Source organism: Oreochromis niloticus, linkage group LG14, assembly GCF_001858045.2.
Source record: "Oreochromis niloticus isolate F11D_XX linkage group LG14, O_niloticus_UMD_NMBU, whole genome shotgun sequence".
NCBI lineage: Eukaryota > Metazoa > Chordata > Actinopteri > Cichliformes > Cichlidae > Oreochromis > Oreochromis niloticus.
In genome coordinates, this window is record NC_031979.2 from 6,162,711 (window position 1) to 6,190,403 (window position 27,693).

The following is a 27,693-nucleotide window of genomic DNA, read 5'->3' on the forward strand; positions in this document are numbered from 1 at the left end:
TTATGACATTTTTACTGGCATCTGTCCAATATTTCCAGATTTATAATTTTTGCCCCCTTTTTTTCTAACTGTGAGTTCACAAGGTATTGTTTTTCTCCCTTGAATGTCTTTTAAATCAAACATTAAAAAGATGAAATTTTCTGCAACAATATCTCAGAAGGTTAAGCTTTAGAAACAACACTTTTTGTTCATAGTCTATGATTGAAAAGTACCCAGTGAAATGCAAACTGGCTAATAGCTGCTTAGAAAATAGAGCTGTGCCATGTTAAGCCTCACTTTATTATTGCATGACGTGCCGACCTTGAGGATTGTTATCATCAAAACAGCAGATATTGAGCATTTACTGAACAATCCTAATATCATCCTACTAAAAGTGGACAACACTCGTTCGGTATGTAAGATATCTCAAATGCACTGAAACTATGACTGGTGTGTCAATGTGAGAGTTTTAGCTATTTAAAATCTTAAAATGTGAGGATGCACATTCTGCACATTTGCATGCAAACATGATTCGCAGGAAAAGCCAGCGGCCTGTTTGGCCTCCGAAAACCTTAACTAGTAATTGAATCTGGGTGTCAGCATGACCAAATCCTACTTGACACCCCCCTTTCCTCCTCTCCTCCCGTCATCTCTCTCCCTCTCCGATCCATCTGATGACTCTGGCAATCTGCGTGTCATGTACAATTAAGTGGATCTGGAGATGTAGAGAGGGAGATGAAATTTAAAGTGCCCTAGAAATTAGAAGTGATGAAGTACGGTGGTGTGTGCTGATGGGATCCCCAGTGGTTAGAGCTCTGACACACTGTAGAGGTGACAGGTTTCCTCTGATCAGGGCTGCACACATGACAGAGCAGGGTTTTAGACTGAAGCAAACACACAGGCATCTAAAAAGGTTATAGTAATAATAATAATAATAATAAGTGTATAATTAAAAAAAATGTATACATACTCATAACATTTGCATTTCCAGTGTTTATAAAAGTGGCTCATTGGGTTACATGTTTTTGTGTGGGTTGCTACTCATTGTGTATACAGTAGTATTTCATTCGCAGCACATTTCTGTAGCTCACTGATGGTTGCTTTTGGCTTTTTTGCGCCATTTACATTTTTTTTCATGCCAAAATTCAAAAAATGTGTTCATATTTGGGAAAATGTTTTAACCATTTGTTTTCAAGATGCAGTGCATGTACAGGCCATCCTTTTCTCGCTGCCTGTTTCCTAATGTGATAATAATAATTTTAAGGGAGACGAATTATGGAGTAGAGTCCGAAACACAACATATGCTATCCATTCAGGCAGCTGAAAAACATTCCCAAACATAGTTAGTTTTTCTTTTAATGATCAAAATTTCTGACTTGCTAGTCTATATTTTCTTCTTTCATTAAATCATGTGTATGGTGAATGGAAGTAAGCAGCACAAAATCAAGTGATAGATACTTTATTAATTATAAAGAGAATTTAGGCATTCAGTAGCTTGTTAAAAACAATGTATCAAACAGGAGATAAACAGCAAATAGACTGGCTCTTATATAGTGCTTTTCTGCTCTATTTGAGCACTCGGAGCACTTATACAAAATGCCTCATTCACCTATTCACACAAGCACTTTCACACAAGCCCAAGTGCTCTGTATCTAACATTCACATTCTGATGAATGCATCAAACTTGAGGTTCACATTTTTTCTTGCACAAATATGTTGGCTGGCACGCAGATTGGAGCAGCCAGGAAGGAAACCACAAACCTTCTGATTAGCAGATGACCTGCTCAACCTCTTGACCTACTGCCACCCCAAAAATCGTCCTGATGTATGATTCAAGCCTAACTGGGTCTTTCTCATGAAGAGGTTTGTACAGCTGGGTGGAGCTTCTGTGCTTAAGGCTAGAAGAGTGTGCTTGAGATGACCATATTAGGAATATCCTCTTACCAACAGTCAGAAACTGTCTGACCTTTTGGCTCTCAGGGATTATTTGTACATGGGATGTTTTCATTGTAAAATTTTGGCCATGTTTAATCCATGTATCCACCATTCTAATAGTATATTTACGACAGAAAGAAAGGGGAACAAAATCTAATCAAACTGCTTTTCAACAGCAAATTGTAAGAGCATACGCCTTTGTATTTTGATTCATGTTGGATTATATATCAGTTTGTTTGAGTCATACTGATTGGTATTTGTTTCGATCTACTTACAAATTGCATTTTTCTTAAGACTAATTACTTGCCATTAATGGTGCAACCAATAAACAAGCACGTCAGAAAACTAAGTTATGATCTTTTTTTCTCTGCACACACACAGACTCAATCCTCTCAGAGCGCACGTCTTTCCCTCAGTGATAAATGTCAGCCTCCCTCCTCCTGAACAGATATCGATGGTTATTTGGGCTTATTTCTCCAATCTGTTGTTCACCTCGGAACGGAGATGGAATCCATTTCTGCCTGGTTGGCAGCGAGGGTGACTGTAGGACAAAGTAATTTGGCTGGCTGGCACCCTCTAGAATCTCTCTGTCTGAGCTGCCGAGCTATCTCAGGCCCTATTTCCAAAGTTTACCTCACACAAACAAGCGCTCACAAAAACCCCTCAGATCTCTTCTCAAAGACGCATAAACTGGTCTAAGGCTGAAGGAAACAAAGTGCAGACATTTGGAGAAGTAGTTAAGTTTGATCTGGCTTTTGCAAACAATCTGAGCAGGTGAAACAAAACAAAAAGGACACATAATACAAACATTTTATTATTTATCTGCCATTTCAGTTTAAAAGTATATATCGAACCCTAAACATTTCATTCCTTCAATAAAGCATGTGAGTTTTTTCCAGGACAAAGAAGAACTCTGTAATCAGTGGCTTGTTGGGGGCTGTAGTGTCCGAAAGGAAACCCAGCTGCAGCAACAGAGTGGACCCAATGGGTCTAGAAATAAAAATGTGTCATTCCAAAAACTGCAAAAAAAACCCCCAAAACAAAAAACAACAACAAAAAAACCCAAAACATTTCAAGCCATGTCCAAAACCAAGCACTTCAAGTACCACGCAGGCATGCTGGAGTCAGGGTGAAAAAGAGTTTCAAGTGTAAGTTGAAGTGAATTAATTTATTTTATATTAAATATTTATGGACCCCTAGCCTTCAGATTTTTACAGAGAAAAGAGAGGGATTTTCCAAAGAATGGAAATCCAATTTGTCACAGAATGCTGAGTTACACAGTGATGACACCCTATGTATATTGGTACTCGCAGTTACAAATATCCCATAAATTTGTCCATACAGTTTAGCAAAAGCTACATAGACTTGCTAAAAAAATGGTTTAGGTAAAAGGCAAAGAAGTTACTTAAATTAAGTCTGGCCAACAAGGCCGTACCAAAAATGACATATCAATAAAACACAGATAATCACAGTAACGATTTGCATTGTAAACATGTTAAATTAATGTTGGAAGGCTGCTATTTGGCAGAGGAGGGACAAAAGTGTATTTGGATAAAAGGTGGAGTGTGTTCCTCAGGTCCCACACGCAGGATTTTTGGAATAAAACCTTAAAGGCATCAAGCACCATTGTTATTGTTCGGGTGTTTCATTTGTAAAGGGAAAAAAAAGCAGATTTTATGAGTCAAGGTCTAACAGTCCAACTCCAGCTCCCTAACTAGCAAGGCACTTTTTGATCTGAAAAAATAAAAAACTAAAATGGAATGATTATTGTAACAAAACAGGGAAGGAAGCACTAGGAGAGGGGAAATTTAAAACTAGCTGAGCCTGCTGCGAGCGATTTAGCTCATTAATGTAACACTGGTGAAAAGTGAGAACAATTGTGCCATTTGACTGTGGATTTGATTGACTGGCTCTACTTTTTCAACATTCACCTCCTGCTTTTCCCCTGAAAACATTATTTTGGTAAATCCAATCATCATCTGATTGTACTCATCTTATATTGAGATGAGGTCCATAAATGGAATATGATGGAGCCTTCAGGGGCTTGATTGGAATACTAGAATGGTTAGTGGAGTGCACATATAAAATAAAGAAATGGTAAATATGTAGACAGTCAAGGTGAAACTGAAGACTTTGTTCTGCGCCGGTGTAAAATGTGCAGTGGAGTGCAGATGGTCTCTGTGAGTGACGAGGTGTTTTCTTGAACTACTGTTGGATGGACAGGTCAGACAAAGGCAGCTCCGAGGTCCACACACCTTCAGTGAATTCATGAAAACTCTGCGTGTGAAGTACACTTCACCGAGTGTGCCATTTCAAAGGTCGGTAGTGATGACGGGTGTTACGCCGTGGATGAGCAGCGTAGGGCCAAGGTCCTGAGTGAGCAGCTCCAGCTGGCGCAAGTAGGCAGTATAGCGGCGGGTGTCAGCTGGGGGGCGTGGCAAGTACAAGAAACGCACAGCGGGTTGGGGCCGGGCCTGATCCAGGATCAGCTTGTTGACAGCTGAAAGGTAGTCATCTGACACACGTGTGGCATTGCTTGGGAAGCTGTTGACGTAATCTTCTTCGTTCTCCTCGTCCTCCTCCTCCTCAGGTTGCAGGTTCTTCTCTTCCGTAGTAGCATCCAGCTGTTTCTTCCCCCAGTTGCCTTGACGCTGCCAGTGTAGGGCCACCTGCTGATCCCAAGGCACGGGGTGGATCTGAGCCTTAATTCTCAAGTCCTTAAGCAGCTGGCCAAGCTTCTCCTCCGGGCCCCTCACACTTCGGCCCTCCTCAACACACAGGAACAGACGCAGTGTAGCTTTGCGCCAGTCCCGCACCATGTTAAGGATACATGCCAGCTGCAGCAGGAACAGAGAGCAGGTATCCACATAGCTACAGCTGTCGGGGCGTAGGAGGTTGACTGGCCAGACATCCACATACACAGCTCTCTTCCCGGGAGTACAGGAGGGAGGTGAGAGAACCTGGGCTCTGTCAAAGTTGTTGAAGTATCGAGCTAGTACCACGTTCTTGAGCATCTTCATGGCATCAGCAATGATAGCTACATACTCCTGGGGCCCTAAAACCTTTCCGTCTCCAAATTCACCATAGTCCAGTCTGTTACTAGAGCCCCGCAGGGATGCAAAGTGGAAGAGAGGAGGTTGCTCAAGCTCCTGAGAAGGAGCTGAGGGATCCGTGGACTGAGGGCTCGACATTGACGGATCAATCAGTTTGTCTTTTGGAAGACAGTCATCATAGAAACCCAGGACAAGGGTGTTAGGGCGCATCCCACCTGGGAAGAGGAAAGGTACAAATTATTTCTTTTATCACCATCATTCATTTCCTATAATGTCGAGAGTGGTAGATTTAGAGTGATTCACAATACGTCCGGTACAAGGCCTGGACTGAAAGTGAGCAAAAGAGCAGCCAATAGCCAATGAAAATGTTCAAAACACCTTATGAAAGCTTGGAGAATTACTACTTAAGACAACTTGAACAGAATAACAAGAAAATCTGGCTCCTTGGAAGCAAAATATACAGAACTAGTGAGAAACTCAAGACTTTTGCGCAGTACTATATGTTTTGTGGCTCTGTAAAGACCTTTTTGATCAAATGTGACTCTTTGATAGGCTGCCAATCCTTGCCCTCAGGGCAGGATTAGGGTTACGGTGCATTTCAGGTATGTTAAATAAAAACATTTACATAGAAGCTAGAAGAAGTTAAAATCAAGCGCATTTTGAGCACATAGATAAAAACTGCAAATAGCAGTTTGGATATCGCAGCTCAATAACCGACACGGCATATCATCTTAGAGTGTTAACGTGTCTGCTTCTGGATGTTTGGGAAGTTTAGTTCAATGCCTGAAACTTTGAGTAAACATAGTAACCAAACCACTGGTTGAAGAGCAGGTACAGTTTCAGAAGACTGAAACTTTACTGACAATATAAATAATAATATAATATCATGTAAATGTAAAAATATTCATTAGGCACTGGCTTTAATCAAAATATAAGTACGTGGAAGGAACAAAAATCATATTAGTATATTGATACTTGCCTTTGAATTTAATAACAAATAAGGACAATGTGCGTTATTAACAGTGGTACTGACCAAGTCCTGAAATGAAGAGGAGATGTTGGACACCATGACGTACAGAATCAGCTAAGGTCAGGTTGACAAAGGCTTTGATATTTAGATGGTCCACCAGGGACAACCAGGACTCATATTGGGCCTGCAGAGGGTCAGACGGCAAAGTGTCTGGCAAAAAACATAAAACAAAGTTGAATTGCATTAGAAATACATCTGACAGTTGAACAGAAGTGCGCTAAGATTCAGAGGATGAGAAGGAAATGGACCCAGAAGCAAGAAAGCCAAAAAGTAAAAAGAGAGAGTGGAGAAGTGAGTTGACAGAGCTGGAATTAGAGGCAGAGCGTGAGTGAGATGCAAGAGAGCATGCTGAGATATGGAGGAGAGGGAAGAAACAGAAAGATGCAAGCGCAAATGACAGCGTACACAGAATTGGATACAGAATGAAAGATACAGGGAAGCACAAACAGGCAAGCAGGTGATCAGTCATCCCAAAAAAAAGCATCAGCATGTATGTAGAGGGCCATCCAGAGGCCACGTCTACAGGCTTCCTGTGGTTGTTTGAACTGTGCTAGAAGCTGCCATGTATTCCATTCAGCTTTAAGGCAAACAGCTGCTGCACAATTGTAAGTATAAATGGGTAGACTCAAAATAGATTAGCAGGGCAATGTGCAAATCCTCAACAACAAACTCCACTTCAGTGTAATTATGTGAATGAATAGCTCGATCATATTTCTCAAGACCAAGTGGCTCGTCAAGTGAGAGAAGGGCCCTTCAGCGGCTAATGAACATATAATTTTTTTCCACTGTGAAACACAAAGGATTTGGAATGGGAGCACTCCATTGATGGCCAGTCCCGGTCTGCCATCATCTCCCCCAGCCCTTTACACCCCACGGAAGACAAAGAAAAAGACAATCAATGACCTTGCCCCTTGAAAATCTGCAAGTGTGTAGAAAGGAGGTGCCTCCTTTGAGCTTTGTGCGTGCGATTACTTCCCTCGAAATGAAACCGCAGCAGATGAGGCGATGTCAAAGAGAAAGGGTTAGCATTCTGAAGAGGTTCATTAAACAATGAACTGCTCAGTCTGGAACTTTGGAGTGCATTGCCAACATAGAGGCACATTTCTCATTCATATACTTTACATATTTAGCCATTTTAAACTGAACCAAAATTTAAGCACTTTAGTAATAGTGGTATATTTTATATATTTTATATGTATTGCTATATTTTTATATGTATTGCTATATTTTACAGCAATACAGTTGAAGTTCTCAGGGAAAGAAGATTTTTTGTTGCCCCTGCTGCTTTTAAATATCTTAATCATGTTAAAATCATCCAAAAACACTATCTTCTCAGCATCCCATATTTATTTTCCTCATAATTAACAGTCTCTCTCTCACACTGAGTGGGTGTACATGAGAAATGGTGCAGAAGTAAGCCTTCGAATCCTCCTAATGCAAAAGTCACTGGAGAAGAAGCTGATTAAATAAATGAAAAAGTTTCTTGAGGTTTAAATCGAACTTTGGTATTCTTACTGAGGTCTCCGAGCTGGACGTGTCCCAGCACGTACAGGCCGCTCTTCTTGATGTCATTGATGAAGGTGATGAGGCCCACGCTGCTGCGAGGGTTGGAAACCATGAGCAGGATCTGAGGTCTCCAGAACTTGACATGGTCCTTCCTCACGTCCAGCATTAGCAAATACTTACGCACCTAAAGGTGGAAGAGAGACATGTGAGCAGAGCTGCTGGAGAATCTGTGTGTTTTCAACCCCATGAACTCCTACTTCACTAAACCTGCATTCCATACAAGCCTCTAGTTTGACTTTCACTAAATCTGAGTTGTGTCTGCAGCTGTCTCATGCTCAGGTCCACTTGAGTCACACCAAAATAAATATCCAGATGTGATTGAATTTGCAATGAATTAGATTTTATTTTTTTCACTTAATGTTAATTTCCATAATATTTGATATTGTGCAGGGGAAAAAAACAACACTTCAAGCTGAAATTGGCAATATATATGTTTTGCTCACTTTTCTGTGTCTGATTTTCTTTTTTTGGCAGAAAGGAAAATTGACTTTTATTGGTCCTGAGATTTAGCATGAGGTACATTCAGCAAGCTTTTAGAAACTGTGAATTTCATTCCTCTACCATCTGTACAGGCTTGCAATAGAGTCATCTTTAGAAAGATTTTTTAGCAACTTCTTCTACGACAGAAGCCGGGTTTCTTTTAAAGCTTGTAGCAGTGACCAGTGATGAAGTTCCCACAGGACGGGGGATCCCAGTTCAACTGAAGCCTGATCCACACATGTCCCTGTACCAGACACCGCCGTGGTTTTGTTGCCATGAATGAGTGGTAGATAAAGTGTTTATAGTGTATAGAATAAAATTCTCTATAAATTTATGGTTGAAGTGGTCTGTAAAACTAGGCTATATAACCACTAGTCCAGGTCCATCCATTAAATAGTCAGACATATGTTAACATGTTTATATGCATGTATAGATGTGTGCCATTCAGACTGTTACTGTGAAAAATGTGTCCATGTGCTGCTGCTTATGAATGTACACTGAAATGCCAGAGTGTATTAGAATATTATATATTATATATATTAGTATATTTCACAATGCAAGCAATCATGCAGCCATCATCAGGATTCACGTTGATAAAATTGGCTCAAGGTACCACTAAGGAAATGCAGCTGAGTAGAACCAAACATTAGGTCTAAACAGGAATGATTAACGCTGACTACATACTGATCATTAACACTGATGACATGCAGCCATGTTAAAGCTGCATCGTACACAGCTCAATTTATCTCATGATAGAAAATGGTAATGGACAATTCCATGCTTTTCTTCAGACTTTTGAGTGTTAAAACCAAGGAGCAATTTCAGGGCTGAAAATGAAAATGTGACAAGACTGCAACTCCTCTACTGACCACTTGGGGCTGGCTGAAAAAGCAAAGAAATTCCGGTCATTGCCCAACTTCACATTAAATAGAAATGTCTACACTCTGATTAAAAAAAGAAAGAAAGAAAGAAATACTTGGGTCTGTATAGTTATCATCACCTTCAATAAGTATAAGGTGGGTGAATTTTCTGTATTGTTCTGTATTTGACACCAACAAAGCCTGAAGGCAGGACTGGTGTACTCTAATTATCTGACAAATATCATGGACTGGTGTGCGGTACAACAAATGAAAAATGCTTGTGCTTCAGTTCTGGTGAGTGAAGTTATAGTATTTTATTATTTGTTACTTAACACTAATTAGCACATACACACCTATGTATGTTGAACCTGTCAAGGTTATGGATGCACCTAATAACCCAATCTTGCCAACATTAGTGGATAACTTAAAACCAGGGATGTATGCGACCAGTTGACTACGCTATTGTCACTAGTCAGTACCAGACGTACTGGGCATTTACTCTGATTGTTATTAATTTAATTGATGATCAATTACTGTAAATTGTTGTGTTCTAAATGTTATGCAGCGATGTGCCACCAGATGGAGCATCACTGAGAAATTAGATTGTGGGAAAATGAGCGATTTCCAAAGGGTGGAGGGGCTCTCAAAAGAGGAATTCAATAGTTCGAGAGAAGTTCAGAGTAGAGCCACTGGTCCTCCACATTGAAAGAAGACAGCTGAGGCATAAGGTTAAGATGTTTTAGCCAGGGTTGGCCTACTGGGAAGAGGCCAGGGGCAAACCGAGGACAAGCTGGAGAGATTACATCTATTCTTACATCTGGTCTGGGAATGCCTCGATGTTCCCCCAGATAAGCTGGAGGAGGGGGCTGGCAAGAGGGAGGTCTCGGCTTCTCTGCTTAGGCTGTTGCCCCCGTGACCCAACTCCAGATGGGTGAAGAAAACAGGTGGATGACTTATCATTTTGTTGTTTTAGATAGTAGTTGTCATGAATCTTCAAACAGCGTTCATAATGCACCACACTTTTCAGCCGCAGTTTATTAGTTTTTCAGAGATTTTTAAAATACATGAACTTCTTTTATAGTAAAGATATAGATTTAATATCATATTTCACAAAGAGACTGTCTGTTTGAAATACAACGTGCAATGTTGATAATGTGCGATGCGAGGTGCCGCTCAGTTAAGCAGTATGATTCATTACTGAAGAATGTGATTAATGCTTCAAATGCCTTTGTTTAGATTGATTTTGACATTTTCCATTAATCAGTTCTCAAATTCAGCTTGGTATCTGAGTGTTACTTAGTTTTAGACTAATCGGTTAGTCTAATTTTTTTCCCCCGTTTAGTCAGCTGCCAGGAACATCCCTACTTAGCACACCACCCTCTGGTCCAAATATTCTGGCTCCACAAAACGGACATGGCAACAGCAGCTGCTGCTGTTGTAGAAGTTTCAAAATGCCAGGTACACAATCAATCGATGGCATCACAGTAGCTTTTATTTGCAGTCTATGGTTAAAATCGGTGTTCATGGAAAGTTGGGGAGAAAAAAAGCTTTAAATACATTCAGACAATTGCAGGGGGCTATAAAACAGACAAACAGAAAACTTCACTTGAGAATATCCAAAAATAGTTAAAATGGCTTCCACTTAAAAGTACTTTCAGGGTGTGCTTCATTTTATAGACTATATTCACTCTTGTGCTGCAGCTCCACTTTGGGGTTTAGCATAAAAAGGCCTCGAAAAAGCCTCTGATAATAACAACTGTCTTAACAATCCAAGTTCAGCTCAAGCTGCTGAGTTCATGTTTGTGTGTACATGACTATCAATCAAAACTTGAGGATGCAACCTGCATTATTATATCATGATTGTCACACTTGTTTTCGTTTTTTTTGCTGTAAAACACACACACACACACAAAACATGGTCCCAGAGGCAGCGTCCAACTGCCTCCACTCATCTAATCATCTGTCTTCCTTTATCTCTCCATTTTCCCATCTTCTCATCCATCAGACTATCATCATTTCACTGTCGCTTCGGTCTCATCCATCACTTAGTTTCTCAATCACTCAACCCCACTCCCTGCTTATATTCCTGCCTCCCTCTTTCTCTTCCCATGATACCATCAGGCTTTAGTGCCTCAGTTTGTCTTTTTCTTCTCTCACTTTCTTTCCTAAACTCTGTTGTCAGCTGCTTGTTATCTCCAATTGAGATTTTTTTGTTGCTGTTGCTGTCGTTGTAGAATGCTGTGTTTTGTTTTTGTTGCCTTGCTTCAATGTCACCCAGCTGGCAGACCGCCACACTGGTTACTACTCGAGGGTGCAGGAGCATTGGACAAGTGTATGCATGAGCTCAGTAAATGTGCACGTATGGTCCCCTCTGCTGGGCCCATCAGTATAATCATTTTTGTAGGACTGCGCTCTTTGCCTGGGGAGGTTTGAAAGCTCGGAGGGCCAAGCTGAGGCTCATTTGTGAAATGAGTATTCAAAGGGTTTATGACTTACATTTTAGATATTTGGAAATAAATGCGGATGCACCGATATATGTGCCTCGTTGTTTGCCAACAGCCCATTGGCATTAAAGATGACATTCACCATGGCAATGTTTATCTAGAGTGTCAAATCAATTTTGCGCTGGATAAATATTCAAACATATTGTGATTTAACAGTTCACTTAATTTTATAATGACATAACAAAACAACAACAACAACAAAAACACAAACTTCAAACTGACTGTCAGCCAAGCTGTTTTTAAAAATATGAATTACAGCCAAAGACTGTAAACAAAAAGTGGATGTAGTTGCCAGATCTGAAAAGTGATGCAATACCAATCGCTAATGGCCAGCCCCCATCTGGGATTTGAACATGTCTGAGATTTCTAGTAGCTTCACCTGTGGGATGCATATCCTATGTCACCTCGTTTGAGTTATTGTGTTCAGATTTTTAGAAAATTTGACCTCTAAACATAACCTTGAAGTTGAAGTCACTGAGATTAAAACTCGTTTGAGATTTTTTAAATGTACCTATGGTACTAATTTGAAAATCGTACATCACCTGGTTCTCAAATTATCACACTGATGAACTCTGGTGTCAACACCAACAGCCCGCCCATCAGCCTTTTACAGCTGAGGGGTAAAAAGCTATGGCAGCTATTATATAGATTAAAAACTATAACAAAGGCCTTTACATAATTATTATAATAATAACTATACATAGATTGAGTGTTTAATAATGGAATAGAGATTCATAGATTGACTGATGATATGTTAAAATACATTTTACATATTATTCATCTACTGAGCAGTAATACGACTGACCAGCTAAGTGCAGGTTTAAATAAACCAGTCTTCAGCCCTCATCCGTACCTATCACCACCATTCTGGTAAACAGAGCTACCAAGGGTGGCCAATTGAATTACTTGAGAGTAAATGTTGCCTCAGTGTTGTGTCTCGGTGTAAGAGAAACTGCAGAAGTGGGAGGAGAAGATACTAGAAGAAAATGGGAAAAGGGGGTGGTGAGGATTTGGAGGAAAAGTGCAATAAGTTAAGTGGTTGTAATCATGTTCTGCCTCCTGACAAGCGAGTGGCAAACCCAGACACCCTCTCTGCAGCCTTGGCAATGACTCCCCCACTCGGCTGTGGGCCGTCCTGGCAACGGTGGGCCGTCTCCTTGAGAGCAACAGGCTGGCCCGCTAGAGGACACGAAGAGCTGGATGATGTAAAGCTCTGTTTGTGTGTATCAGTGTCATAAATGTAAAGAGCTTTGCAGGGGGAATAGATGTAGATGTGTGTGTGTGTGTGTGTGTGTGTCCGTGTCTGCTAAGCCTGATATAAAGGTGACAGATAGCTGCTGTAGGAATGACAAGGCGTGTGTGAGAAAAGAGAGAGGGGAAAATGTGTGTGTGTTTGTCTGCTAAATGCAAAATCATTGGCTGAGGAGAGGCAGCGGAGAACTGTCTGTGTTTGTGTTCGTTTGTGTGTCTCTATAAACCTGATAGAACGATTGCTTGGCAGAGGTACGGGCTCTTGTAAAGCTGAGGGGATGAGATTTTAGTTGCTATAGTAATGACAAGGCAATACTGAGAGTGTGTTTGTGTGTGTGTGTCAGACCTGGTGGAAAATGAGAGCCTGGCTGATGTAGCCCCAGCTGGAGGTGGGACTGAGGTAGTGAATCAGCAGAAGCAGCAGGAGCATGAAGGCGATGCTGGCCGAGGCGTAGATGGCGTTGATGAGGAACATCATGATGGCGCAACCGATGATGCCCAATATGCATGTGTGCCAGGTGAAATAACGAAAGGTGGGCCTGGGGAGAAAATAAGGGTGGTGAAGAGAGCACCACATTAGAATATTAGCCACCCACCCACCAGCCCTCCAGAAAAACAGACTGCAAACCTCTGAAGTCATTCAATTTGTACATCAGGACATTTTAAATCTACTGGAGGGATATTTGTGCTTTTTTAAAAAAAAATTGTTTTCTAACTTAATACTCATTACTATTTTCTTACTAACTAAAATGGCTTTGACTCTTGTAATATTCTAAAGATGACATACTGCTTTCAAATAAAGCCTTGAGAAACGAGAAAAAAAAACCCCTGCAGGAAACAAACGCAGTTTAACTCTCTGCTCTATTCCTATTTCTTTTTACCTGTTTCCCAAGTTCATTCAAAAGGAGACCAAGTGTGCTTGGTCTGCACTGAATGCATTCACATAATCTAAACTAAGTTCAGATGGTACTATAGGGTATAAGGTTTTTCTGAAATTACCAACCAAACAAATAAGTAGACACTTGTAAACCAACTATAGTACACTGTTTCAGAGTATTTAAAGTTTAGTTGCATTGATATAAAGGTGGGTGAGCTCTACAAAGTTCTGGTTGTGTAAAGGGTACAGATTTAAACTGCCAATCTCCTTTTCACCATAACTTCTATCAACAGCAGCATAGCTTTGGTTTGGCTTTTTAAAAATACAAATACGCTTCTACTGCAGAGCCCAGTTAAATTTGATGTATGAAAAAACAGACATTGCCTACTTTACACTTTAAAATTGACATTTTGTAAACAAGGGCAACACAAACAGACCGTCTGACATGTCTGTAACATTCTGAATCCCATGTAATAAACAGCATGTTCAATTTGTGCGTCGCAGCATGTTCAATTGGACTCCTTCAGAGGACACAGTCAGACAAACCTTTTGTTAGTGACCAGCTTTCGTCTCACACCTCTGAAGAAAGATTTCCCGAAATGTCAGAATGTTCTTTAGAATGAGAAGGATTTAACAAACCACCAAGGAGTTTAGTGAAACAGCAGCTGAAATGGAATGAAGATTCTCCTAACATGGCTGTACATGTACTTGAGCTGAGAAAGCTAACTAAGGGAAGGCCCTACTGAATGAGTAATGTCTGGCAGGAGCAAAGAATTACATTCTCAGCCAGAATAGTACTGCTTACTGAGCTCGACTCCCATTCTCCAGTCAATTTTAGACTTTGCAACTGCTGATTATTTAATCAGATACTAACTATGCTTTTAATACTTAAATAAATACTTTAAAGGATGTCTAATCAGCCAATCACATGACAGCCAATGAATGCGTTTAGACACAGTGACATGATGAAGACAAGCTGCTGAAGTTCAAATCTAGCATCAGAATGGGGAAGAAAGGTGATTTGAGTGAGTATTTCAGAAACTGCTGATCTACTGGGGTTTTCCCACATAGCCATGTCTAGATTTTTACAGAAAATGGTCTGAAAAAGAGAAACTATCCAGTGAGCAGCAGTTGTCTGGATGAAAATGCGTTGATACAAGAGGTCAGAGAAGAATGGTCAGACTGCTTCAAGCTGATAGGAAGGCAAAAGTAACTCAAATAACCACTCGTTACAACCAAGACATGCAGAAGAGCATCTCTGAATGCACAACATGTCAAACCTTGAGGTACATGGGCTACAGCAGCAGAAGACCACGCCGGCTGTCACTCCTGTCAGCTAAGAACAGGAAACTGAGGCTATGATTTACACAGACTAATCAAAAAGTAGAGAACAGAACATTAGAAAAATAATTTGTCATAAACAACAATAAAGTGTGGATCCATCCTCCCCTGTGTCAATGGTTCAGGCTGGTGATGTATTGATGGGTGGGATATTTTCATGGGACACTTTGGGCTCCATAGTATGAACTGAACATCATTTAAATGTCACAGCCTACCTGAATGTTGTTGCTGATCATCTCCATCTCTTTATGACCACAGTGTACCATCTTTTGATGGTTGCTTCCAGCAGAATATCACATTTTATCATAAAGCTCAAATAATTTCAAACTTAAAAAATAAGATCACTGTACTCAAATACCCTCCACAGTCACCAGATGTCAATCCACCGGAGCACTTTTGGGATGTGGTAGACATCTGCCTGATCCAATCACACCAAAATGATCCAAAATCTCTCAGGAGTGTGTCCAGTACCTTATTGAATCTGTGCCATGATGAATTATGGGAGTTCTGAAAGCAAAAGGGGTTCAAACCTGCTACTGACAAGGTGTAATGAAGAGTGTATATGCTATAAAGTAAAATCTCAGGCCTCAGACTGCTTGATAATTGTTGTGATCTTCTGCTATGCCTAGTGTATAGTTGTGCTACTTACCATGGATTCTTTAAGTATATATCGTATCAAAGAAGATAAAAACTGGGAAAGAGCCATCTGGAAAATGAACACATTTTTTACCACCGCTAAGGGAATCTTTTATATAGCTGCTACAGCCATAAAAGAATTTCATTTGTCTGAGTTTCACTGGAAAATTTCAGTGACACGTGAATCCCCACTTGCTGAGACTTTTGTACTTTCACAGACATGAATGCTTACCAGTTGTTTGGAAAACAATAACATTTAAAGTATGAATTTTATAGAAATCAACTACACAAAATTTACAGGGAATAAGTTGTGCTCCTTAGGGTTTATCACCAAGGTCTTTTTGCAACTATCTTAGCTTTTGACATCATAACATTTTAATTTCTGCCTCTCATTACCTCGGTTCTGTGTTCCTACCTGATGCTCCAACAGCTTGAGATGCAAATTTCTAACTTGGGGGCAATATACTATTATCTGTCCTTGATTATACTACCTTAATTAAGTCAGGTTAAATTACTTGGCTAAGTAAACTTCATAATGAAAAATTTTCAATCAATATCTATATTTTAGAAATTATGCCAACTTAATATCTGTCATAATTTTGCAAAAGTATTTTTTAAAGGTTAATTTTTAACCAGAAGTGATGTCTCACTCTCACTGTTAGACAAACCATAATTAAACATCAGAGTCATTCCCTAATGTGTGACTTCACAGCAGCATCAAAACTAATGTGGCGTTAATGCTGTGACAAGATCAATTAAAACAAACAGCACACATAGATAATAGGCTGCTGCTGCTTACTGCTTTAGACCTTTCAGTGTTTGTGTGAATGGGCATAAATTCTTATATGAATGCATGAATGCATAAGGACACATTAGCTGGCTTCCGTCCACAAATACTTGCATGAATTTGTGTGCTGGTTTTAAGTGGAAATGAGTTGGAGGGTCATGGAGTTGGGAGCTGCACAGAGGATGGAAATGCTCATATTTTTGGAGAAGCATGTAACTGACCTCGATTTCCCTGCAATAACTGAAGCTATGCGGATAAACAGCCATTAAAATAGTCCCAGCTGTAATTACACAAAGCAGCTCAAATGACCGGCGGGCTTCCTTCCTGGATTCACTTACAGATTTAGACTCTTTGTAAGAGGCAGAAGCAACAACTGCTGAACACAACGATGCAGCAAAGTGGTAAAGGACAGAGAGAGGGGCAGGGGGGTGAGACCACCAGAAAGCTAAATTAAAAGAGAATAGAAACACAGAGAACAACAGAAAGAAGCAGACATGAGGTAGTCATTAGTCTTTCTGTTGGTCAAGCTGTTAAAGGCAAACGAGCAAAGGAAAATGTGTGCAAGTCTAAGATTAGAAACCTGAACTGCAACTGCACCTTATGTACATTCTGTAGTATTCATTCCACCTCATTTCATTTCTGTATTTTATGTATATGTTTAGATTAGTTATTTATAGTTAGTTTACACAGCTTTGTGTATGTATGTGTATGCATGTGTAATGTATATATAGACACGTGTGTGTGTGTGTGTGTGTGTGTGTGTGTGTGTGTGATTTACATTGCTGTGCTTGAGAGCCACCATCTACCGGAACCAAATTCCTTGTATTTGTCTGCACATATACTTGGCCAATAAACACGATTCTGATTCTGATTCTGATTCTGATTCTGAAAGTGAAAACTTTCAAAGCCAAAAACTGCTGAGGCAAAAATTTTCTTAGTACTGGCTCAATAATGACAGTTTTTAACTGTGTAACTGAGTAACTGAGTCAGTAGATCCAGCCTATTTGCCAGAAACACTCGTGACTAGAACACTAGTGACAAATGCACAACTTATGAGCGGGATTTACAACAGCCGATAAATGAAAATTTAAAAAGCAGAAGTAGAACAGATAGAAGAAACATCCTTCAGTTTTGTTCACCTAGCATAGTTTGTCCACCAGAAAGAACTCTACAACTTCTCTGTTGCGTTTGGAACGCCACAAACACACTAAACAGCTAATCCAGGGGTAGAGTGTAAGCGAGTAAATAAATAACTTGACATAACAAATTTTAGGGAAAGATGTTTATGGTTTTTGTCATGAGGTGCACATCAGGTTGGTGAGAACAGAAATAATGAAACGCTCAGCATCACACCAGCTGAGTTGCTTAACAAGTTTACTTCTGGCTTCTTAAAATTCAGATTGCTGAACCATTTTTGCAAGAAGTTACAAAAACACACTGTAGGAGCCTAGATGCAGTTTGTGGAGTTTATATGATTAACATAATTTTGGTTAATGATTAAAACTATAAAGTTATGGCTCATTTAGAATAGAATAGAATAGAATAGAATAATCCTTTAATTGTCCCACAAGGGGAAATTCGGTATAAAAAAAGAAAAAAGGACTCGGTCTGGTTGGAGCTGGAGCGGCGCCGGAAGAATCTTGGACTTGCTTAGTGTTGTATTATATTGGAAGTAATACTTACAGATTGACATATCAGGAATAATGGAATAAGTTTGTAGTTTGATTTCTTGTGCTTAAAATGTATACTTTTATTTTGATAGTCTGGCAGAGACAGCAAGTTAGGCGAGTTGAGAGTGGAGCCACACAGTTTTTTGACCTCTAAATCTCTGCATCCATTTTAACTGAACTTTGTAAGCCTTTGATAATTCTAGATTCAGTTACTATGTACCTGTTTTGGACATTTTTGGATAAGGAAGGATTTTTGGATAAGAAAAAGAGGGACTAAGTGGAGAGTCGAGCTAAGGCTTCATTCACTGGAAAGCTACACATACTATTCTCAGAAGCGTTTAAAAGAGCAATGAAATAACATGGGGAACTGAAACTCACCACCGAATTTGATGGATGGCTGGTTAGTAACTGTTTAAGTTACAAAAATGCTGGTTTTCATTAGAGTTTAATGACTAACACTTTAGGGAAAGTTAAGTCTCCATTTTGAAGACGAAACAGTAAAACACTTGAACTTGGTGGAGGACAGTATCTTCTTAATATTTCAGCTCTCTCCTAGTTTGTTCCCAGTGTTGTACCATACAGGCCTTCTGTCTTCAAACTTTGCTTTTATTTCCTCTTGACCTGATCACTTTAGCATCAGCGTTGCCCACAATTGTCTCATCTAATCCTTCTCTCCATCTCATCGAAGAGTTGGTGTAATTACTATAAAAGCTTGCCCACCCAGTCTGCCTCCCCCCTTTACCATCAGCGACGACGGTCCCCTCATACAGTCACCTCACACGCTCCCCTTTCTCCCTGCCTCACTTGTTCTCAAGCAACTGATGTCACTTAGCTGACACAGCAAAATGCCGCCAATCAAATCCCCAGAGACATTAAGAAACGCAGAATGATGAAGACAGAGAGAGAGAGAGAGCGAGAGAGAGGGCCAGGCTTTAGCCAAAAGACACGTCATAATTGAGGAGAAGTGGGGACAGAAATGTTATCCTTCCTCGCATACACTCCCAAGGGGAGGCGAGAAGAAGATGCCAGATTCTTTAAGTAAGAGGTCAGTGAGTTTGAGACGTTACGTCATGCAGCACCCCAACACTGGCACAACACCAGTGGGGACTGGACTGACCTTAAGAAACCTTAGATCATTTGATATTGGATCAGCCTGGTAAATTACATCCGCTTCCTCTTAGTGCGTGATATATGAGATACCTGAGCAAAGGTTCAACCAGAAGTCATAATATTATCTGAAAACTCTTCATGCAATTTAACAAGAGAATCATGGCAGGATAAGTTTTTTGCATCATTATTTTTCTTAAAATCTCTTCTATTTTCTTTGAAGGGAATATAGTGTATCCTGTCCTACTAAGGTTTTACTCTTCTGCTGTTGAATACCTCCATTAGAAAACACACCGTTTTATCTTTTGTCTCTACATGTTCACGATTACTAAGTCTGAAGTCTCCAAAAGTTGAATCTGTTCATTTGGACGTAGCGTTTTGTGGGAGAAACGTTTCGTCACTCAGCCAAGTCTGAAGTCCTATCGCAAAATATTCCCAATCAATTGCAGCTTGTCATCTTTCATAACCTAACATCACTAGCAAAGGGGAGCCAATGACAATCTCCTGCAAACACTGGACAACACTAGTGTACAAATCCATGATTCAGCTATATTTCATAGCTGAATTTGTTTGTACTCTACAAACACATCTAGAACTTCAGATCATGTGTGTGAACAAGCTCTTCTGGTTTTCCTGTCAAATTAAACAATAATAGCATAAGCAGAAAAAATTTAGACTGTAACCTTTTATTTTAAACATATTCCAAAAGGCTTTAACTTATCATAAAAATAACTTCTGTCATTGCTGAATACTATCACCTAATTACTTGGAAGTATCTCACAGTCTCTAAAAACATACAGTCCCAATCGATTATATTACCTCGGTTCTTCTACTAACTGCTTTTAGAAATATATGCAGCAACTGTAAAAACGTTAAAAAAAAGAGTAAAGAACCAGACAAACGTTATAAATCAGTTCTGCTGCTCTTCCTAACACGCCGCACAATTAGCAGTAACAGCTATATGAATTAGTGCAATGTGATGTCCAAATTATCTTTTTTGTATAAAACTGCTAAATGAACTTTATACAAAAAGGTCATCCACTACAAGCCCTAGGTGTTGCATTTTAAGATAAAAAACAAAACAAAACAGAAAGGGTGGTCTGTAAATCGTATAGATCTTCTTACTGCCTGCACATTGGGGTCTATGGAATCTTTCAAGAATAGTGAGGTCACCTTTCAGAGAACTGATTGGTCAGTAGGTGGTAGACTTGGTGCGTTGATCTCTTAATCCATACATAACCTGCTCCAGAAGTTACCACTGCGATGCATCTCAATAACAGGAAAAAACAGGGATTAAAGCTGAAGTCACCTCGCCAAGCTCCTCCCTCATATTACAGGCCTCTGTCTTTCTGTAAGAAAATCCTACACTCTGACATATGTCACAGCAAATCACTATCAGTTCCTGTCTGTGTTGTCCATACTCAGTTCTGAATCAGCAAATCTTTTGGGTCAGGCTGATATTATGTAGTTTGAATTTGAGTAGAGGAAAAGCAGATATCCTACTGTACAGTTTTGTTACACAGGTTTAAAAGGCCGCTGATAGAAATTGGTGTTGTGGGGCTACAGAAACAGAGTTGACTTGACTTCACAAAGCATGATACAAAGTGACGGTGTTCATGTATGAACAAATATCAGTTTAAAAAACATCTGTAAACTGAGTATCGACTATACTGAATCAGTATCATCACTAACTGAAAGGAAGCATTTAACAGAGGAGCTCTCCTTAATGGTGTCTGAAAGCAACTTGATGAGCTTAACTGTGATCATTTTTGAATGAATTTACATAAATTAAATAAACAACATGGAAGCTGAAATGTGTAACATAAGATCATTTTCTCTCCAGCTAATTCTGACACAAGCTATCCAAGTCATGCGGGAGTCCTGCATGTTTCTGCAATTAGAGAGCAACAGTTATTTGTGAAACAGGAGAGAGCCTTCAAATCATAATGTGATAATGCTTTTGTAAATAGGTAACTGCTATGCTGATGGATTTCTAGTGCTTGGCTAGACCTGGTTTTGTACTGAAATGAGCATAATGGCCTGAACCAACAACAGACGGAGGCACCACTTACTATTCCACTGAAGGGGTTTAGAGTCAGAGCCAGAGTGTCACGGCATTATGAAGTGTGATGTGTTCACTTACTGATACTGAAGTGCATTTGAATGGTGATGGGATTCTTTAGCTTTGATAAAAACTGAATGAACTCCACAGTCGCTGAATATGAATGGCAATTTGCAAAAGGTTATCCACTGTACATTACAGCATCAGCCTTTTATCGAAAATTGGAGCACTTGATAAAACTATACTAACTCAACATGAAACGGATCAAACATCAAAGTATATACCTCAATATATCGTTCGCTGAAGTCTCCCTCGGACAGGATTTTATTTTCAGAGGTGGTGGGGTGTTTCCCTATTACTTGCTTTTGTCGGCAATTTCAATGTCTGAGATTTTACACCCTCTCCACCCAAGGAATAATTACAGGCCGGGTTTCACACAGATTTTCACCAAACTCCCAGGTCCTCTTGCATTTAAAATCCAGCACGGAAATCCACTTTGCATTTTAAAAATATGATTATACAGCTGCTTACTGATACTGAGTTTCATCAGCCGCACTAACACTAACAAGACACTAACAAGACACTAACAAGACGGTAACATGACTCACAAACCAGCAAATAAACTTTCCACATAATATTTGCCGGCAATTGCAAAGTCTTTTAGATATACCTTTCTGAATTACTTTGTCATGCTTTGTGGGGGGGGGTTTCCAGCTGTTTCACCAAGGTTTATGACTAAACATATATTTTTGAATATTTCCTATTATAGAAACAATTTTTTCTATTAATAAAAAACATGTACTGGGAATTGTGTGTACCATTCGGCCCATATACAGGAAAAAACATGGATGTAGCCATTCTGTTACCCACTAGTTTTGGACTCACATTTTGAAGCTTGATCATTAGTGCTTGATCATATTGTTGTTTTGAAGCTTGAAGGTACCTTGCATAGATGAAAAGGTGGATGGCTAAGTTAATGGTTAATGCAAGCAAGCTTGAATGGCAAGCTGCATCCATAAACTGCATGGGTGCAAAAGCATAGAGACGGGTTATAAAACATTTTTCAAAGATACCTCACTATCCACAGTAGCGAAAACTATTTTTTGTACCAAGCTGTAAAGATGGAGGTCAGTCGGAATCAACCTCCTTTTGGACGTAGCCTCAAGCAAAACCTAGAGGAACTACAGTGGTTGTTACTTCCATGCTAACTTCATCTTTCTGCTCTGGAGGTTTCCGACTAATTTCCCCCTACATTGGCTCCTCCCTGTGTCTTTTCATATGCTATATCCAAGTTAGAATCCATTAAGAAGAAGAAGAAGGAGAAGAATCCTTTATTATCATTATGTAACAAAATTTTGTTTGGTAACTCTCGGCACACATCAGAAGAGTCCTTCAACCTCAGCTGAGAAATACAAAAAGTGACAAGGGTTATTTTTTCCAGCCTTCATTTGAATAAGTTAAGCAAGAAGACATTATGGGATGTAGTTTCTTAGCTTGTTTAAACAATTGTTTCCACTGGGAGTGTGATAAACGTACTACTGCGCTATGTTCAGGGAAAGAGCTCTTCTTGTGATATTTATGGCTATATAAGTTGATTCAGAAAGCATATTTGAAATTGAGAGTAAAAGGCAGCAAATAGTGTTTTTAGGCTTTGTCATTCTGTCCACTGTTACACCTCTGTGGACCCAAATGAGACTGAGAATACAATAAAGTTTAAAATATGCCACCAGCTACATGGGCACTTGCACTTAAAGTCTGCAATATTTGTTAATTCATTAATGACTTATTAACAATATTGAGTCGAGGTTTCTCCTCGATTTCCCTCCATATTAAATCCTTCCTGTATCATTTCATATGCCATAGAGTTAAATGTTGATTATTTCAAGATGCTATTCAACAGTTTTATAGCTGAGCAGTACTTTTCATACTTCCTTTAAAACTGACAGTGTTCCTTTTCTGTAACACCTGAAATGCAGTTTAACCACAAATGGTTGCCATAGAATTTAAGGGCAAACAGTAGAAGGTCAGTACAAGGCAGCTTCCAACACAATAAATGAAACAGTGCCTGAAGGCCTGTAAAAAAAAAAAATATGTTGGGCAAGTTAAGCGTAAAGCAGCTTGCCCATTTGGGCAAGTCACACCGTTTCCACCTTTTGACTCACCTAAGAAGCAAATTGGCTGTTCGTCATCAAACTACTCACCTGGATAGTGCACAATCTCATACACATACACACCTTCATTCAATAAGTTAATGCTCAGTCTTTTGCACATTTCTATTGCACTGTTGTGTCTGCACTGTATTTGTTTGGGGGTTTTTTGTAATTTTTGCACATTGCACTTTAGGTAGTCCTGTGCTGATTGTGTCTAGCAATATTGTCTTGGAGGAACGTTGTGTCGTTTCACTGTGTACTCTACCACTGCACATGGTTGAAATGACAATAAAGCCACTTGAATTGACTTGACTTAAAACTAAAGAAAATGTATGTGTTCATGTGCTCCCATCTAGCTCCCAGTTGTTTTACACAGCAACAGCTCAACTAAATTGAAAAGAGACTAAAATTTGGCAGATATTTTGTAATTTGCTGCAAACTGACAGCAGCCACACTGTCTCTTTCTAACAGTGATACCTGCAACATGCAGGGGTTAGCATGTTTACTTTAATGTATTCATTTTAAAGTGTAACTTACACACTTTTTACTGATACAGATTTATAACATAAAATATATAGATCTACTTCAAATTATGCTTTATTCTCATACAATAAACTGAATTTTGTAAGGCAACTTTATACCGGACAATCATCAAGTCAGATCCCTCCATTAACAGATAATGACTCTCTAACAACCTATTTTCTCTCATTCATCCAGACCTTCCATCTGGATTTTTACACTACCCCAATCTCATTTAATAACACAGGCTGACTCATATTTGGACAAAGGACTGACCCAGCTTTTGTTTTTGGAGCTGATGGCTGGTCAATTTACATGTTATTACAAAGACGATCAAAGAGAACACGGTTGTAATTTGGGCATCACATGGCAACACGCTGGTAAAAGTTAGTTTTTGTCTAACTGAAGGTCACTGCATCTGTGAGTTCTATGCCTTTCATAAACACCCTTTGGCATCAATGCAGAGCACACAGTTGTGTCCTGATTCTTGGCCAGTGACCCTGCCATACAGTGTGTGTGTGCGTGTGTTTTACATGCACATGTGTTCATGCGCGTTTAAGCCACTAGTCCAAGTGGCTGGTGCCTGTGCAGCATCAGCAGCAGGACCACTCCACGCAGCTGGGGCCATTGCTGATAAAGCCGCGGCCAACACAAGCCTCTTCCCACAAAAACGCATAAATAAAGATAAAGCTTCAAACACACACCACTAAAGGGGAATGCAAGCAAGCGCACACATGCACTCACACATCAGTGATCAGAAAAAACAAAAAAACAAAACAGAAAGCGTGACGGGGATGTCAGACAAACACCCAGGCTCTAAAATTGCATACCTTAACTCTCTCTGTGCAGACACATGAACGCGCGCACGCATATAGACAGACACATATACACACACGCACACACACACACACACACACACACACACACACACACAGACACACTTAACAAGCAGGCATCTTTTCCGCTACATCATAATTGCAGCCCCCTTCCCTCCCCTACGCAACAGCAAATTTAAGGGAAAGGGAAATATTTCTGCTAAATTAGTTATGCTAATTACAGAGTAGTTCTCAGGGGGAGAGACAGCGCTAAATGGCTTTTAATTCTTTTCGCCTGGAAAGAGATGTGGGAGAGAGCCAGACAGAGAGCAGAGAGAGAGAGAGCACAGAGAGAGACAAAAAAAACTGAACGAATAAACACATAAACAACTGGCGTTCAAATTTGCCCAGTGACACAGCAACAGTGAACTAACAGAATTAACAGCTGGGGGGGGGTGCACACATCATCTTATCAGCTCCAGAGGCCTCGGTCCCCTCGGCCAACAGAGAGGGGATAGTGGGAAAAGTTTTGAGGCTAACTTTGTGTCCTGTAGCCTTTGCCAGCGGTCACATAGTGATAACGAGGCATGAGCAGATAGTACACAGCACTCTACATGGAGGGCACCAGAGGAAACACTGGGTACTGAATGTGGCACACTCAAAGCTGTTTATTCTCTCACACTTACTTTTGAGCAACCCGTTGTTCACTAAAGTATACAGTGTGTACTGGTGTCCACAGTGCACTCCTGTGGCAGTTAGCCATCGCTAATTTGAAAGAATACAGATGAAGGAATTGCAGCTTTGAAACATTTCCGCCACATTACAAAGTGAAAACTTTCCCCAAAACTTTCCCCCATAGAAGACGTGCTTTTGAGTGAATTTCCAAAGATTCAGTAGCTTTTGCTCGAGCTTATTCAGAACTCTGTAGCAAGGCTATTACCAAAATAAAGAGGACATCAGCTCCATTTTAACAGAGCTTCACTGACCTCTAAGTATCCTACAGAATATAAACCTCAAATGGGCTCAGATCACGCTACATTTCTGACAGTCTGTCATGTTTATGCACCGACTCACACTCTTAGCTCCTCCAATGCTGAACTGTTGGTCGTGCAGCAGTTTCCGGAGATAAACAGAGGAAGTAACTTTTTTTATCTTTCTGGAATATAACCAAACTTAAAATATTAGGGAAGCAAACTCGAATGATACTTACAAGAAGCTATTAAAGGTGCATTTTTAACTGATGTTCTTACTAAGTCGTGATAACCAAGTCTAATTCTAGTGAGCAGTGGTGCTTTTCATGGTACCACAGTGGAGATGTGCTAAGAGGAGACGCTTCAGCTAGCTTCAGTGAGCAGACAGCTACAGAGCAGATGCACAGCTTCTTCATCAGTATCAGATCAGCCTTCTGTTCCCATTTTTTCCATGTTTGCATGTTATTTCTCCACATTTTTCTGCTTCTGTCTCCCTTTCGCTTCATGTCTCTGTTTCACAGGGTTTTATGTACATTTTATATAAAATTTTTGTTTGGATTTCTTGCCTTTTTTCCTGTTAATATGTTTTAATATCGGTGAAGCTATCTAAAGCCTTTCTGTGCCATACTGACTTCATTTGACTCAGCGGGTCATATTCAGAAATGGGGATTTCAGATTGAGATTTTTAACAGCTGAGTTAATTTGCTAAGTGGGAAACTGTCAAGTATGAACACGCTTGGATGGAGGTCAAACACGTTACGGAAGACACTTGCTATCTGTCTATATTTCTGCTGCTTCTTAGTAGTTATCTGAGACCTACAAAAAAATCATCAACATGCTGACAAATAAAATTTTCTCTCACATGACACAGTCTTTTAATTCTGCACTTTTAGGGCCCGGACGGCAGTCCATTCAAAGCAGTTATGAACACATAAGTATTTTATAGATATGGGCATATTCTGTTGCGGTAAATACACATTGTATGCATGCAAGAAAAAACTGAAGAAAAAAAAAACCATGCCACATGCCTCTAAACAATATTACCAGAGCGATTCCTCACATATCAGTTTTTCGTTCAGTTTAGTAAAATTTTATTTCTATTTTTTTAATCCGTTTACCTTTGAAAAATCCCCATGCTATTATTTTGTTAACTAGCCAGCTTCCTAGCCAGCTTATACCCCTGATAAAGTCTGTGGCAATCCTTACAGCTCAGCTGTCTCCCTAGAGCAGGGGTTGGCGACCTGCGGCTCTTTAGTCCTTGTACTGCGGCTCAGGGTGGTTTGGGAAAATAAATTAGAAGTATCTAGCAGAAGTGTATTTTATTTGTGTTTAGTTCTTTTTTTAACTTGTAGTTCTAAATTGCAAAAGTTATTGTGATATTAAAATATATAAAATTAAAATTATACTATATTATTTTCCATCGCTCAAAATAAGCGTCACACTCGCGGAAGCCGGTATACCCGCCGAAACGCTGTGCATCTATCGAGACTTTCAACCCCAGATATGCCAGTTATGGATCTTCGGATCCACATTATGTCAGCAGCTATTCTCCACCGTGAACACGCCTCACAGACGACAGCTTACAGTCCTGCATAAAGATGAAAGTGACTTCGTACCACGGCAGACCCGACGATGTTTCCATGAACATGCTTTTCAGCATCTCTTTATTGACCACTTTTCACACACGGTTGCTGTACGCATACAGCCGGCTGTAGCTTTTCAGCTCACAGCCCAACAACACAACAGCAGAGAGAGCACAGACTTTAAGGCAGCGAGGCGTGATTGCGGGTGCCGCTCAGGTGCGTCCGACTCCCCTGCAGCGGCACTGCAGACCACGCCCCGCCACACACATTAACCAGATAAAATACATATTTAGGCAGAATTTTGCAAATATCTATTTTTCATCTTTTAGCAGCATAGTGATTTTTTCCAATTACTTTTTAAAAGTCAGGTCAAGGCTCCAAAAGCCCAAAGGCGATATAAGGGTGGCGGCTCACAACAGTTTTTGTTTGCTACATGGATCATTTTAGTTCAGCTGGGTGTCTTTCCTTTTGTTATATTTCTTTAAGAGTTCAAAATGTGTTAATTAAATAAATGCAC

General features: G+C 39.9%; 1 protein-coding gene across 2 annotated transcripts in view; it reads right to left on the bottom strand.

The window, feature by feature from the left end:
- Positions 1-1,422: 1,422 nt before the first annotated feature.
- Positions 1,423-27,693, bottom strand: part of zgc:153039 — an 89,217-nt gene continuing 62,946 nt past the window's right edge. For both annotated transcript variants that reach the window (XM_005461008.2, XM_013264773.2), the window contains 4 exons: positions 13,005-13,197; positions 7,513-7,687; positions 6,001-6,147; positions 1,423-5,182 (listed from right to left, as the gene is read on the bottom strand). In XM_005461008.2, the coding sequence (XP_005461065.1) occupies positions 4,227-5,182; positions 6,001-6,147; positions 7,513-7,687; positions 13,005-13,197 (1,471 nt within the window). In that variant the 3' untranslated portion in view covers positions 1,423-4,226. The remainder of the gene's footprint in view (positions 5,183-6,000; positions 6,148-7,512; positions 7,688-13,004; positions 13,198-27,693) is intronic.